The sequence below is a fragment of the Oncorhynchus masou genome, chromosome 23, assembly GCF_036934945.1.
Source record: "Oncorhynchus masou masou isolate Uvic2021 chromosome 23, UVic_Omas_1.1, whole genome shotgun sequence".
NCBI lineage: Eukaryota > Metazoa > Chordata > Actinopteri > Salmoniformes > Salmonidae > Oncorhynchus > Oncorhynchus masou.
Genome location: NC_088234.1, coordinates 4,407,548 through 4,423,793, shown reverse-complemented (window position 1 = coordinate 4,423,793; position 16,246 = coordinate 4,407,548). Strand labels below are relative to the sequence as shown.

The following is a 16,246-nucleotide window of genomic DNA, read 5'->3' as shown; positions in this document are numbered from 1 at the left end:
GGGGTTAACTGCCTTGTTCAGGGAGCAGAACAACAGATTTATTTTTATCTTGTCAGCTCAGGGATTCAAGCCAGCAACCTTTCGGTTACTGTCTCAACGCTCTTACCACTAGGCTACCCGCCTCTAACCACTAGGCTACCCGCCTCTAACCACTAGGCTACCTGCTCTAACCACTAGGCTACCTGCTCTAACCACTAGGCAACCTGCTCTAACCACTAGGCTACCTGCTCTAACCACTAGGCTACCTGCTCTAACCACTAGGCTACCTGCTCTAACCACTAGGCTACCTGCCTCTAACCACTAGGCTCTAACCACTAGGCTACCTGCTCTAACCACTAGGCTACCTGCTCTAACCACTAGGCAACCTGCTCTAACCACTAGGCTACCTGCTCTAACCACTAGGCTACCTGCCTCTAACCACTAGGTTACCTGCTCTAACCACTAGGCTACCTGCTCTAACCACTAGGCTACCTGCTCTAACAGCTAGGCTACCTGCCTCTAACCACTAGGCTCTAAACACTAGGCTACCTGCTCTAACCACTAGGCTACCTGCTCTAACCACTAGGCAACCTGCTCTAACCACTAGGCTACCTGCTCTAACCACTAGGCAACCTGCTCTAACCACTAGGCTACCTGCTCTAACCACTAGGCTACCTGCTCTAACCACTAGGCTACCTGCTCTTACCACTAGGCTACCTGCTCTAACCACTGGGCTACCTGCTCTAACCAATAGGCTACCTGCTCTAACCACTAGGCTAGCTGCTCTAACCACTAGGCTACCTGCTCTAACCACTAGGCTTTAACCAGTAGGCTACCTGCTCTAACCACTAGGCTCTAACCACTAGGCTACCTGCTCTAACCACTAGGCTCTAACCACTAGGCTACCTGCTCTAACCACTAGGCTCTAACCACTAGGCTCTAACCACTAGGCTACCTGCTTTAACCACTAGGCTCTAACCACTAGGCTCTAACCACTAGGCTCTAACCACTAGGCTCTAAACACTAGGCTACCTGCTCTAACCACTAGGCTCTAACCACTAGGCTACCTGCTCTAACCACTAGGCTCTAACCACTAGGCTACCTGCCTCTAACCACTAGGCTCTAACCACTAGGCTACCTGCTCTAACCACTAGGCTACCTGCTCTAACCACTAGGCAACCTGCTCTAACCACTAGGCTACCTGCTCTAACCACTAGGCTACCTGCCTCTAACCACTAGGCTACCTGCTCTAACCACTAGGCTACCTGCTCTAACCACTAGGCTACCTGCTCTAACAGCTAGGCTACCTGCCTCTAACCACTAGGCTCTAACCACTAGGCTACCTGCTTTAACCACTAGGCTCTAACCACTAGGCTCTAACCACTAGGCTCTAAACACTAGGCTACCTGCTCTAACCACTAGGCTCTAACCACTAGGCTACCTGCTCTAACCACTAGGCTACCTGCCCTAACCACCAGGCTCTAACCACTAGGCTACCTGCTCTAACCACTAGGCTCTAACCACTAGGCTACCTGCTCTAACCACCAGGCTCTAACCACTAGGCTACCTGCTCTAACCAATCGGTTTGAGGTCAGGACTCTGACTGGGCCACTCCAGAAGGCGTATTTTCTTCTTTTGAAGCCATTCTGTTGTTGATTAACTTCTGTGTTTTGGGTCGTTGTCCTGTTGCATCACCCAACTTCTGTTGAGCTTCAATTGGCAGACAGATACCCTTACATTCTCCTGCTAAATGTCTTGTAAACTTGGGAATTCATTTTTCCGTCAATGATAGCTAGCTGTCCATGGCCCTGAGGCAGCAAAGCAGCCCCAAACCATGATGCTCCCTCCACCATACTTTACAGTTGGGATGAGGTTCTGATGTTGGTGTGCTGTGCCTTTTTTCTCTCCACACTTAGTGTGTTCCTTCCTTCCAAACAACTCAACTTTAATTCAATCTGTCCACAGAATACTTCTGGAACATCCAGGTGCTCTTTTGTGAACTTCAGACGTGCAGCAATTGTCACGCCCTGATCTGTTTCACCTGTCATGTGATTCTCTTCCCCTTTTGGATTGTTAATAAATATCTTGGACTCTGCCTCCTGTGTCTGCATCTGGGTCTCGCCTTGTGCCCTTATAGCAATGTTTTTTTTGGACAGCAGTGGTTTCTTCTGTGGTGTCCTCACATGAACACCATTCTTGTTTAGTGTTTTACGTATCGTAGACTCTTCAACAGAGATGTTAGCATGTCCCAGAGATTTCTGTAAGTCTTTAGCTGACACTCCAGGATTCTTCTTAACCTCATTGAGCATTCTGCTCTGTGATCTTGCAGACATCTTTGCAGGGCAGCCACTCCTAAGGAGAGTAGCAACAGTGCAGAACTTTCTCCATTTATAGACAATTTGTCTTACCGTGGACTGATGAACATCAAGGCTTTTAGAGATACTTTTTAAACCCTTTACAGCGTTATGCAAGTCAACAATTCTTAATCTTAGGTTTTCTGAGATCTCTTTTGTTCGAGGCATGGTTCACATCAGGCAATACTTCTTGTGAATAGCAAACTCAAATATTGTGAGTGTTTTTTATGGAGCAGGGCAGCTCAAAACAACATCTCCAATCTCGGCTCATTGATTGGACTCCAGGTTAGCTGACTCCTGACTCCAAATAGCTTTTGGAGAAGTCATTAGCCGAATGGTTCACATACTTTTTCCAGCCTACACTGTGAATGTTTAAATTATCTATTCAAAATTGACAAGAAAAATACAATGATTTGTTATTAGTTTAAGCACACGGTATTTGTCTATTGTTGTGACTTAGTTGAAGATCAGATCAAATTTTATGAAGTGCAGCTCAGTTTCCACCTCATTTTGTGGGCAGTTTGCACATAGCCTGTCTTCTCTTGAGAGCCAGGTCTGCCTTCGGCAGCCTTTCTCAATAGCAAGGCTATGCTCACTGAGTCTGTACATAGTCAAATATTTCTTTAGTTTTGCGTCAGTCACAGTGGTCAGGTATTCTGCCACTGTGTACTCTCTGTTTAGGGCCAAATAGCATTCTCGTCTCGCAAAATAGAATTCTAGTCTGCTCTGTTTTTTTGTAAATTCTTTCCAATGTGTCAAGTAATTATGTTAATTTTCTCATCATTTGGTTGGGTCTAATTGTGTTTCTGTCCTGGGGCTCTGTGGGGTGTGTTTGTGAACAGAGCCCCAAGAACAGCTTGCTTAGGGGACTCTTCTCCAGGTTCATCTCTCTGTAGTTGATGGCTTTGTTATGGATGGTTTGGGAATCGCTTCCTTTTAGGTGGTTGTAGAATTGAATGGCTCTTTTCTTAATTTTGATAATTAGTGGGTATTGGCCTTATTCTGCTCTGCATGCATTATTTGGTGTTTTACGTTGTACACGGAGGATATTTTTTGCAGAATTCTGCAGCAGAGTCTCAATTTGGTGTTTGTCCCATTTTGTGAATTTTTGGTTGGTGAGCGGACCCCAGACCTCACAACCATAAATAGCAATGGGTTCTATAACTGATTCAAGTATTTTTAGCCAGATCCTAATTGGTATGTTGAATTGTATGTTCCTTTTGATGGCATAGAAGGCCCTTCTTGTTTTGTCTCTCAAATTGATTACAGCTTTGGGGAAGTTACCTGTGGCGCTGATGTTTAGTAGACATTTACAGTAGACATTTGACTTCACATTCTAGTAGCGTGAGGCTGGGTGCTGCAGACTGTTCTAGAACCCTCGCCAATTAGCTGATATATACACTACCATTCAAAAGCTTTGGGTCACTTAGAAATGTCCTTGTTTTTTAAAGAAAAGTACATTTTTCGTCCATTAAAATAACACCAAATTGATCAGAAATACAGTGTAGACATTGTTAATGTTGTAAATGACTATTGTAGCTGGAAATGGCTGATTTTGAATGGAATGTCTACAGAGGGCCATTATTATCAGCAACCATCACTCCTGTCTTCCTATGGCACGTTGTGTTAGCTAATCCAAGTTTATCATTTTAAAAGGCTAATTGATCATTAGAAAACCCTTTTGCAATTATGTTAGCACAGCTGGAAACTGCTGGAAACTGTTGTTCTGATTAAAGAAGTAATTAAACTGTCCTTCTTTAGACTAGTTGAGTATCTGGAGCATCAGCCTTTGTGGGTTCAATTACAGGCACAAAATGGCCAGAATCAAAGACCTTTCTTATGAAACTCGTCAGTCTATTCTTGTTCTGAGAAATGAAGGCTATTCCATGCGGGAAATTGCCAAGAAAATGAAGTTCTCATGCAACACTGTGTACTACTCCCTTCACAGAACAGCGCAAACTGGCTCTAACCTGAATAGAAAGAGGAGTGGGTGGCCCGGGTGCACAACTGAGCAAGAGGACAAGTACATTAGTGTCTAGTTTGAGAAAACCGACACCTCACAAATCCTCAACTGGCAGCTTCATTAAATAGTACCCCCAAAACACCAGTCTCAACGTCAACAGTGAAGAGGCGACTCCGAGATGCTGGCCTTCTCGGCAGAGTTCCTCTATCCAGTCTCAACGTCAACAGTGAAGAGGCGACTCCGAGATGCTGGCCTTCTAGGCAGAGTTCCTCTATCCAGTCTCAACGTCAACAGTGAAGAGGCGACTCCGAGATGCTGGCCTTCTAGGCAGAGTTCCTCTATCCAGTCTCAACGTCAACAGTGAAGAGGCGACTCCGAGATGCTGGCCTTCTCGGCAGAGTTCCTCTATCCAGTCTCAACGTCAACAGTGAAGAGGCGACTCCGAGATGCTGGCCTTCTAGGCAGAGTTCCTCTATCCAGTCTCAACGTCAACAGTGAAGAGGCGACTCCGAGATGCTGGCCTTCTAGGCAGAGTTCCCCAGTCCAGTGTCTTTTGCCATTTTTCTTTGCAACTCTGTCTAGAAGGCATCCCAGAGTTGCCTCTTCTCTGTTGACGTTGAGACTGGTGTTTTGCGGGTACACAGCGTTGTACGAGTTTCCATTCAAAATCAGCCGTTTCCAGCTACACTGTATTTCTGATCAATTTGGTGTTATTCTAATGGACTATTTATTTTTATTTTTTTTAAACAAGGATATTTCTAAGTGACTCCAAACTTTTGAACAGTTTGTTAAGGAGGGGGGGCTTAAGCTGCATCCCTGTCTCACCCCACGGCCTTGTGGAAAGAAATGTGTGTTTTTATGCCAATTTTAACCACAGACTTGTTGTTTGTGTACATGGATTTTATAATGTCATAAGTTTTTCCCCCAACACCACTTTCCATCAGTTTGTATAGCAGACCCTCATGCCACATTGAGTCGAAGGCTTTTTAAAATCAACAAAGCATGAGAAGACTTTGCCTTTGTTTCAGTTTGTTTGTTGGTCAATTAGGATGTGCAGAGTGAATACCTGGTCTGTCGTACGATAATTTGGTAAAAAGCCAATTTGACATTTGCTCAGTATATTGATTTCACTAAGGAAATGTACAAGGTTGCTGTTGATGCATTTCCCACGGTAGTTTCACCTTAGTAAACTCAGTCCGTTTCCCTCTCAGACAGCCTTGGTTTTTCCAGAGCTATTATACTGCCTTATCAAAAGACTACTGAACACATGAACACACACACACACACACACACACACACACACACACACACACACACACACACACACACACACACACACACACACACACACACACCATGTTTCCAGTTTGAATCTTATTTAAATCTGACATACACGATAGAAGTGTTCGTATTTAAATCAGAACGGAACACAGACATACACAATAGAAGTTTTGTATTTAAATCTGACATACACAATAGAAGTTTTGTATTTAAATCTGACATACACTATAGAAGTTTTCGTATTTAAATCTGACATACACTATAGAAGTTTTTGTATTTAAATCAGACATACACGATAGAAGTGTTCGTATTTAAATCAGACATACACAATAGAAGTGTTCTGTATTTAAATCAGACATACACAATAGAAGTGTTTGCGATTTAAAACTCGTGTTCCCATTAACTTCCAGTCTAGTGACAGGTGCTTTATCGCAATTTTAAGTCAAACCGGATGGATTTCTGCCTGCTTTTATGGCAATAGTTTAAGAGATTAAACATGAAATGACCCCCCAGGAAATGATAGAACATCGCTCACAGATGCACAAAAATATAACATTCAAAATGGGTGAACGTTTCTCTTAAATCATGTAGTAACCAAAAATGTGTTAAACAAATCAGACACATCTCAAAAACAACTGTTCAGATGAGACTGCATGAATCGGGCCGTCCAGGTTGAATTGCTGCAAAGAAACCACTACGAAAGGACACCAATAAGAAGAGACTTGCTTAAGCCAAGAAACACAAGCAATGGACATTATTAGACTGGTGGAAATCTGTCCTTTGGTCTGATGAGTCCAAATGTGCGATTTTTGGTTCCAACCACTGTGTCTTTGTGAGACGCAGAGTAGGGGAATGGATGATCTCTGCATGTGTGGTTCCCACCGTGAAGCATGGAGGAGGTGGTGGTGTGAGGGTGCTTTGCTGGTAACAGTGTCTGTGATTTATGTAGAATTCAAGGCACACTTAACCAGCATGGCTACCACAGCATTCTGCAGCGATACGCCATCCCGTCTGGTTTGCGCTTAGTGGGACTATAATTTGTTTTTCAACAGGACAATGACCCAACACACCTCCAGGCTGTGTAAGGGCTATTTGACCAAGAGAGTGATGGAGTGCTGCATCAGATGACCTGGCCTCCACAATCACCTGACCTCAAACCAATTGAGATTTGTTTTGGATGATTTGGACCTCAGAGTGAAGGAAAAGCAGCCAACAAGTGCTCAGCATATGTGGGAACTCCTTCAAGAATGTTGGAAAAGCATTCCTCATGAAGCTGGTTGAGAGAATGCAAAGAGTGTGCAAAGCTGTCATCAAGGCAAACTGTGACTACTTTGAATAATCTAAAATGTAAAATATATTCGTTTTTGTTTAACACTTTTTTGGTTACTACATGATTCCATATGTGTTATTTCATAGTTTTGATGTCTTCACTATTATTCTACAATGTATAAAATAGTCGAAATATAGAAAAACCGTTGAATGAGTAGGTGTGTCCAAACTTGTGACTGGTCCTGTATGTGTTCATGCATATATGTGTTAATGTGTGTTAATATGTGTTCATATGTGTTAATATGTGTTGATATGTGTTAATATGTGTTAATATGTGTTCATATGCGTTAATATGTGTTAATATGTGTTCATATGTGTTCATATGTGTTAATATGTGTTCATATGTGTTAATATGTGTTGATATGTGTTAATATGTGTTAATATGCGTTAATATGTGTTAATATGTGTTAATATGTGTTAATATGTGTTAATATGTGTTGATATGTGTTGATATGTGTTAATATGTGTTAATATGTGTTAATATGTGTTCATATGTGTTCATATGCGTTAATATGCGTTAATATGCGTTGATATGTGTTAATATGTGTTAATATGTGTTAATATGTGTTAATATGCGTTAATATGTGTTAATATGTGTTCATATGCGTTAATACGTGTTAATATGTGTTAATATGTGTTAATATGCGTTAATATGTGTTAATATGTGTTCATATGTGTTCATATGTGTTCATATTACCACGTTAACACGTTTCCTAGCGATAAATCGCTATGATAGAGAAGGTCAGAAGCGAAGGAGCAACGACCATCTCTCTAAAATTCCAGCGTGAATCCTGGAAGGAGTTTCATTGCGGCGATTTGGAGTCAACACTCCATCATCAAGTGAACAATTTCAGCTGACAGTTCCAACAGGAGGAGGAGAACTTGACTCAAAACAAAACAAATGTGTTTTCCATGAGAGGACGACACATCCTTCATCTCAACGTTAGAAGTCTCCCCAGATTGAGGAAATGTGCCTTCTGTCTAGAAACTGGAGTGCTTTAAACCCGCAGAGATTGAATTTGAAAATGATGAATTAATTGAAAGAGACCGCAATCGCAAAGGCGGAGGAGTTTGCACTTATGTAAGGTCAGATATTGGGTACAACTATCCGTTTTATGACGAGATTGAAGCTGTGTGGGTGGACATTTTATTACGAAAATGTAAACCTATTATAGGAATCTATTACAGACCACCAGACCAGTACAAGTTTGCTGAATTGTTGGAGGTTCCAACTGTACAGACAATCAGAGGATTTAAGTTACTGGTGATGTTAATACACACATATACTCTAAAAGGGCCATGCTACTTTTTAAATATTTATAGACGATAAGAAGTTAAGAAATGAGGTCAACAGGATGATACAGAAGGCCAAGAAAGAATATTTCAATGACAAAATAGTTGCAAATAGAAAGAATCTGAGCAAATGATATAAGTGTCTGATGCTGCTAGCTAACAGTAACAGATTATAGATCAAAACTCTGTCTCCGCTTGGACAGGAAAGGTTACATCAGACAAGACCATGGTTACAGACAGTCTGAATAGCTAGTTTTACAACTATAGCTAATACATTAGTTAGCATTAGTTACCATGTCAATCAGGTTGCTATGGGGGGAGGGTCAAGTCCAGCAGTTTCACTCAACAGCAGGGGATTCGAGTAGATTATTTTTTTCATTTGAAAAGGTGTCTGAGTCGAACTGTGCTAGAGAGGCTAAAAGAACTTGACCGTTCCCGAGCAACTGGCCTTGACAACATTCCTGACAGATTTCTAAAGGATGCTGCGGTAATTATCACCCCCTGTGTAACTCACATTGTGAATCTGTCTAGTGAATTAGGGTGTTTTCCCAGTCAACTAAAACTTGCAATGGTCATTCCTTTATATATATAAAAAAGGAACGAGTTAGATCATGGAAACTATCGTCCTAACTCTCAATCCTGTGTTGCTTTATCGAAGGTTATGGAAAAGATTATGTTCAAGCAGATTGACAGTTAAAATTTCCTTACACATGAGCTCCAATTTGGCTTCAGGAAATCCCGTTCCACTGACAACTGCCTACTACATCTGACTGATCACATAAGGAAGGAAGTAGACAGAGGGAAATGTTGTGTTATTGGCATGTTAGATTTCCAAAAGAAGTTTGAAAACAATGAATCGTGAGATTCTGTTAATCAAACTAAGAGCTATAGGCGTTTAAAAACTCAGCAGTAAAATGGGTTAGCTCTTACCTGCAAGGAAGAAAACAGATGACGGATGTGGATGGGACCCTGTCTAAACCTAAAATCGGGAACTGTGGGGTACCCCAGGGGAGTGTGCTGGGTCCACTTTTATTTCTATTGTTTATAAATCTGCCTTTACATGTGACCTTTTCCTCCATGCAGATGATTCTGCACTGTTGGTTTCCCACAAAGACAAAAAATGTGGTTGAAAAGTCCCTCAGTGCTGAACTTCTGAATGTCAGCAAATAGCTATATGACAATAAGATGTTACTTCACCTTGGAAAAACATAGTCCATCTTGTTTGGGTCCAAAGTGAAACTGAGGAAATCCTCAGATTTTAACGTGGTAGTCGATGACGCAGAAAAATACTCTGTTAAGTATCTTGGATGTTGGATGCTAGATAACCATCTGAGAGTGGAGATCATGGCACAAAACGTGATCTCCAAAGAGAACCATAAAATGAGGTTCCCGGGCAAGAACCTCCAAATATCTGGATAAGATGGGTACATTGTCAGGGGCTCTTGTTCAGTGCCACTTCGACTATGCATGCTCTTCCTGGTACAATAGTGCCTCCAAGATATATAAAATAAAAATAGCAGACAAATTAGTTAGGATTATTCTTAAACTTCCAGCACTTACGCATCTCGACTATTTTGAAAGCCTCAGATGGATTAAAGTGGAGGAGAGAGTCGCTCAGATATAATTGTGTCTTGTACATCAGATTGTCCACAGTATGGACCCTAGGTACTTATGTAACGACTCTAGTCCGGGAAAACCACAACAATTCCACTCAGATGGATTAAAGTGGAGGAGAGAGTCGCTCAGATATAATTGTGTCTTGTACATCAGATTGTCCACAGTATGGACCCTAGGTACTTATGTAACGACTCTAACTTTGTCAGGATTTGGCCAGGGTTGTTCCGGGTTTTGGTCACTAGATGCCCCCATTGTGCTTTTTGACCTTATGTTTTTTCCCTTGTTCCCCATTATTATTTGCACCTGTGCCTCGTTTCCCCTGATTGTATTGAAACCCTTAGTTTCCCTCAGTTCTGTGCTCTGTGTTTGTATGTTAGCACCCAGCCCTAGTGTTCTGTGTATTCTTGTCGATTCCGGTGGATGCTCTTGTGGAATTCTGTTTTTGTTTTTGAGTATCTCTTGAGGCTTTTTTGTGCTATTCCTACCACCTTTTGGATTTGCCATTTTTGTATTGAAGGACTTCTCCTTTTTACTTTATTAAATACACTGTCTTACGTACAGCTGTGTCTGCCTCATCTTCTGGGTTCTGCTGACTATTCGTGGCTCAGTTGGTTAAGTGACTGTTTCTCACTCCGGAGACCCAGGTTCGTAACCGGGTCCTGACAGAAACACAGAGCACAGAACTGAGGGAAACTAAGGGTTTCAATACAATCAGGGGAAACGAGGCACAGGTGCAAATAATAATGGGGAACAAGGGAAAAAACATAAGGTCAAAAAGCACAATGGGGGCATCTAGTGACCAAAACCCGGAACAACCCTGGCCAAATCCTGACAAACTTAGTCCGGGAAAACCACAACAATTCCACTAGAAGGAGTCAAACAGACGAGGTTCCTTTTAGATTTAAAAGTGATACTCGGCTGCCATTCTTCTGGAATAATCCTCCAAAACAATTTGAAATGTATAGTATATATAATAAGGTAGTTTTCAAATTCTCACTGGAAAAAAAATGGCGAAATAGTAGCATGTCTCAAAAGGGATAATCGACATGGTGAGATGAAGGTGGCGGAGAGGGAAATGCCCGGGATGTGGTCTGCCTTTTGGTGTTTGTTGTTTATTATATTGTGATTGTCTTGTGTGCGTGTGTGTATATATATATATATATATATATATATATATATATATATATATATATATAGGGATTGATTGTTTATATATTAAGGGTATGTGAGACAAGGAAAATCCATAGTTGTATTAATTATTGGATGTTGTTAAACAAACAACAATTGTGTCTGTCATGGTCTATTGTCATTACAATCGCTGTCTAACCTTGTTATATTTCCCCTCTTCCCTCTTCCCTCTTCTCTCTTCCCCTTTCCCCTCTTCCCTCTTCCCCTCTTCCCCTCTTCCTCTATTCCCCTCTTCCCCTCTTCCCACTTCCCCTCTTCCCCTCTCCCCACTTCCCCTCTTCCCACTTCCCCACTTCCCCACTTCCCCTCTTCCCCTCTTCCCCTCTTCCCCTCTTCCCTCTTCCCTCTTCCTCTATTCCCCTCTTCCCACTTCCCCTCTTCCCACTTCCCCTCTTCCCACTTCCCCTCTTCCCTCTTCCCACTTCCCCTCTTCCCACTTCCCCTCTTCCCTCTTCCCCTCTTCCCACTTCCCCTCTTCCCCTCTTCCCTCTTCCTCTATTCCCCTCTTCCCTCTTCCCCTCTTCCCCTCTCCCCACTTCCCCTCTTCCCTCTTCCCCTCTTCCCACTTCCCCTCTTCCCTCTTCCCCTCTTCCCTCTTCCTCTATTCCCCTCTTCCCTCTTCCCCTCTTCCCCTCTCCCCTCTTCCCCTCTCCCCTCTTCCCCTCTTCCCTCTTCCTCTATTCCCCTCTTCCCTCTTCCCCTCTCCCCTATTCCCCTCTTCCCCTATTCCCCTCTTCCCTATTCCCCTCTTCCCCTATTCCCCTCTTCCCTCTTCCCCTCTCCCCTATTCCCCTATTCCCATATTCCCCTATTCCCCTATTCCCCTCTTCCCCTATTCCCCTCTTCCTCTATTCCCCTCTTCCCACTTCCCCCTTCCCTCTTCCCCTCTTCCCTATTCCCTCTTCCCCTCTTCCCTCTTCCCCTATTCCCACTTCCCCTATTCCCCTCTTCCCTCTTCCCCTCTTCCCTCTTCCCTCTTCCCCTATTCCCCTATTCCCTCTTCCCCTATTCCCCTCTTCCCCTATTCCCTCTTCCCTCTTCCCCTATTCCCCTATTCCCTCTTCCCCTCTTCCCTCTTCCCCTATTCCCCTCTTCCCACTTCCCCTATTTGACTAAGTGTCAAATAAATTAAATCAATCAAATGTGTGTGTTAATATGATCCTGAATACTGTGTGTGTGTGTGTGTGTGTGTGTGTGTGTGTGTGTGTGTGTGTGTGTGTGTGTGTGTGTGTGTGTGTGTGTGTGTGTGTGTGTGTGTGTGTGTGTGTGTGTGTGTTGTCATACCATGGTCAGTAGGGTTGAATCCACACAGGTCACAGATACACCTGACCCATGTGTTCATGTCCTCCTCACTGTCGGCCACCAGGTAGAATACCCTCTCCACAGTCCGCACGTCAAACACATAGCTACTGTCCAAATCCTTTTTATTAAAGGTTAGGCCTGCATCCACCTAGGAGAGAGAAGAAAAGAGACAGAGAGAGAGAAGAGAAGAGACACAGAGAGAGAAGATAGAAGAGAGAGAGAAAATAGAGAGAAGTCAGAGAGAGAAGAGAGAGACAGAGAGAGAGAAGAGAAGAGACAGAGAGAGAGAAGATAGAAGAGAGAGAGAGAATAGAGAGAGAGAGAGAGAGAGAGAGAGAAGAGAAGTCAGAGAGAGAAGAGAGAAGAGAAGAGACAGAGAGAGAGAGAGAGAATAGAGAGAGAGAGAGAGAGAGAGAGAGAGAAGAGAGAGTCAGAGAGAGAGAAGATAGAAGAGAGAAAGAGAATAGAGAGAGAGAGAGAGAGAGAGAGAGAGAAAGAGAGAAGAGAAGTCAGAGAGAGAAGAGAGAGAGAAGAGACAGAGATTTTACATCAGAGATGATAGTAATTTGGATCAGGATAGTAGGTTAATGGAGTTTTCTTTTGTTATGTTGTAATTTGTAACGTCATTGTTAGTGGGTGGGGGTGTTCGTTCATTAATTATAAACCGGGTGGTCCACACCCTGAATCCTGATTGGCTGAAAGCTGTGGTATATCAGACCGTATACCATGGGGTATGACAAAATAATACCATGTACTGTTCTGATTCTGTTGGTAACCTGTTTGTAATGGCAATAAGGCACCTCGGGAACTTGCAGTATATGGCCAATATACCACGGAGAAGGGCTGTTCTTAGGCCTGACAGTACAGTATAGTGCATTACCTGTTCACAGAGGCTCATGTTGATGATGCGTACAGTAGAGTGCATTACCTGTTCACAGAGGCTCATGTTGATGATGTGTACAGTATAGTGCATCACCTGTTCACAGAGGCTCATGTTGATGATGCGTACAGTATAGTGCATTACCTGTTCACAGAGGCTCATGTTGATGATGCGTACAGTATAGTGCATTACCTGTTCACAGAGGCTCATGTTGATGATGCGTACAGTATAGTGCATTACCTGTTCACAGAGGCTCATGTTGATGATGCGTACAGTATAGTATATTACCTGTTCACAGAGGCTCATGTTGATGATGCGTACAGTATAGTGCATTACCTGTTCACAGAGGCTCATGTTGATGATGCGTACAGTATAGTGCATTACCTGTTCACAGAGGCTCATGTTGATGATGCGTACAGTATAGTGCATTACCTGTTCACAGAGGCTCATGTTGATGATGCGTACAGTATAGTGCATTACCTGTTCACAGAGGCTCATGTTGATGATGCGTAGTGTAGAGTGCATTACCTGTTCACAGAGGCTCATGTCGATGATGCGTACAGTATAGTGCATTACCTGTTCACAGAGGCTCATGTTGATGATGCGTACAGTATAGTGCATTACCTGTTCACAGAGGCTCATGTTGATGATGCGTACAGTAGAGTGCATTACCTGTTCACAGAGGCTCATGTTGATGATGCGTACAGTATAGTGCATTACCTGTTCACAGAGGCTCATGTTGATGATGCGTACAGTATAGTGCAGTACCTGTTCACAGAGGCTCATGTTGATGATGCGTACAGTATAGTGCATTACCTGTTCACAGAGGCTCATGTTGATGATGCGTACAGTAGAGTGCATTACCTGTTCACAGAGGCTCATGTTGATGATGCGTACAGTATAGTGCATTACCTGTTCACAGAGGCTCATGTTGATGATGCGTACAGTAGAGTGCATTACCTGTTCACAGAGGCTCATGTTGATGATGCGTACAGTATAGTGCATTACCTGTTCACAGAGGCTCATGTTGATGATGCGTACAGTATAGTGCATTACCTGTTCACAGAGGCTCATGTTGATGATGCGTACAGTATAGTGCATTACCTGTTCACAGAGGCTCATGTTGATGATGCGTACAGTATAGTGCATTACCTGTTCACAGAGGCTCATGTTGATGATGCGTACAGTATAGTGCATTACCTGTTCACAGAGGCTCATGTTGATGATGCGTACAGTATAGTGCAGTACCTGTTCACAGAGGCTCATGTTGATGATGCGTACAGTATAGTGCATTACCTGTTCACAGAGGCTCATGTCGATGATGCGTACAGTATAGTGCATTACCTGTTCACAGAGGCTCATGTTGATGATGCGTACAGTATAGTGCATTACCTGTTCACAGAGGCTCATGTTGATGATGCGTACAGTAGAGTGCATTACCTGTTCACAGAGGCTCATGTTGATGATGCGTACAGTAGAGTGCATTACCTGTTCACAGAGGCTCATGTTGATGATGCGTACAGTATAGTGCATTACCTGTTCACAGAGGCTCATGTTGATGATGCGTACAGTAGAGTGCATTACCTGTTCACAGAGGCTCATGTTGATGATGCGTACAGTATAGTGCATTACCTGTTCACAGAGGCTCATGTTGATGATGCGTACAGTAGAGTGCATTACCTGTTCACAGAGGCTCATGTTGATGATGCGTACAGTAGAGTGCATTACCTGTTCACAGAGGCTCATGTTGATGATGCGTACAGTATAGTGCATTACCTGTTCACAGAGGCTCATGTTGATGATGCGTACAGTATAGTGCATTACCTGTTCACAGAGGCTCATGTTGATGATGCGTACAGTAGAGTGCATTACCTGTTCACAGAGGCTCATGATGATGATGCGTACAGTATAGTGCATTACCAGTTCACAGAGGCTCATGTTGATGATGCGTACAGTATAGTGCATTACCTGTTCACAGAGGCTCATGTTGATGATGTGTACAGTATAGTGCATTACCTGTTCACAGAGGCTCATGTTGATGATGCGTACAGTATAGTGCATTACCTGTTCACAGAGGCTCATGTTGATGATGCGTACAGTATAGTGCATTACCTGTTCACAGAGGCTCATGTTGATGATGCGTACAGTAGAGTGCATTACCTGTTCACAGAGGCTCATGTTGATGATGCGTACAGTATAGTGCATTACCTGTTCACAGAGGCTCATGTTGATGATGCGTACAGTAGAGTGCATTACCTGTTCACAGAGGCTCATGTTGATGATGCGTACAGTATAGTGCATTACCTGTTCACAGAGGCTCATGTTGATGATGCGTACAGTATAGTGCATTACCTGTTCACAGAGGCTCATGTTGATGATGCGTACAGTATAGTGCATTACCTGTTCACAGAGGCTCATGTTGATGATGCGTACAGTATAGTGCATTACCTGTTCACAGAGGCTCATGTTGATGATGCGTACAGTATAGTGCATTACCTGTTCACAGAGGCTCATGTTGATGATGCGTACAGTATAGTGCAGTACCTGTTCACAGAGGCTCATGTTGATGATGCGTACAGTATAGTGCATTACCTGTTCACAGAGGCTCATGTCGATGATGCGTACAGTATAGTGCATTACCTGTTCACAGAGGCTCATGTTGATGATGCGTACAGTATAGTGCATTACCTGTTCACAGAGGCTCATGTTGATGATGCGTACAGTAGAGTGCATTACCTGTTCACAGAGGCTCATGTTGATGATGCGTACAGTAGAGTGCATTACCTGTTCACAGAGGCTCATGTTGATGATGCGTACAGTATAGTGCATTACCTGTTCACAGAGGCTCATGTTGATGATGCGTACAGTAGAGTGCATTACCTGTTCACAGAGGCTCATGTTGATGATGCGTACAGTATAGTGCATTACCTGTTCACAGAGGCTCATGTTGATGATGCGTACAGTAGAGTGCATTACCTGTTCACAGAGGCTCATGTTGATGATGCGTACAGTAGAGTGCATTACCTGTTCACAGAGGCTCATGTTGATGATGCGTACAGT

At 43.1% G+C, this 16,246-nt stretch overlaps 1 protein-coding gene across 1 annotated transcript in view; it reads right to left on the bottom strand.

Moving 5' to 3' along the window:
* The window catches only part of LOC135510193 (GRB2-associated-binding protein 1-like), a 378,827-nt gene that overhangs the window by 41,128 nt on the left and 321,453 nt on the right, over window positions 1-16,246 (bottom strand). The window contains exon 3 of the mRNA XM_064930983.1: window positions 12,289-12,454. Within this exon, the coding sequence (XP_064787055.1) occupies window positions 12,289-12,454 (166 nt within the window). The remainder of the gene's footprint in view (window positions 1-12,288; window positions 12,455-16,246) is intronic.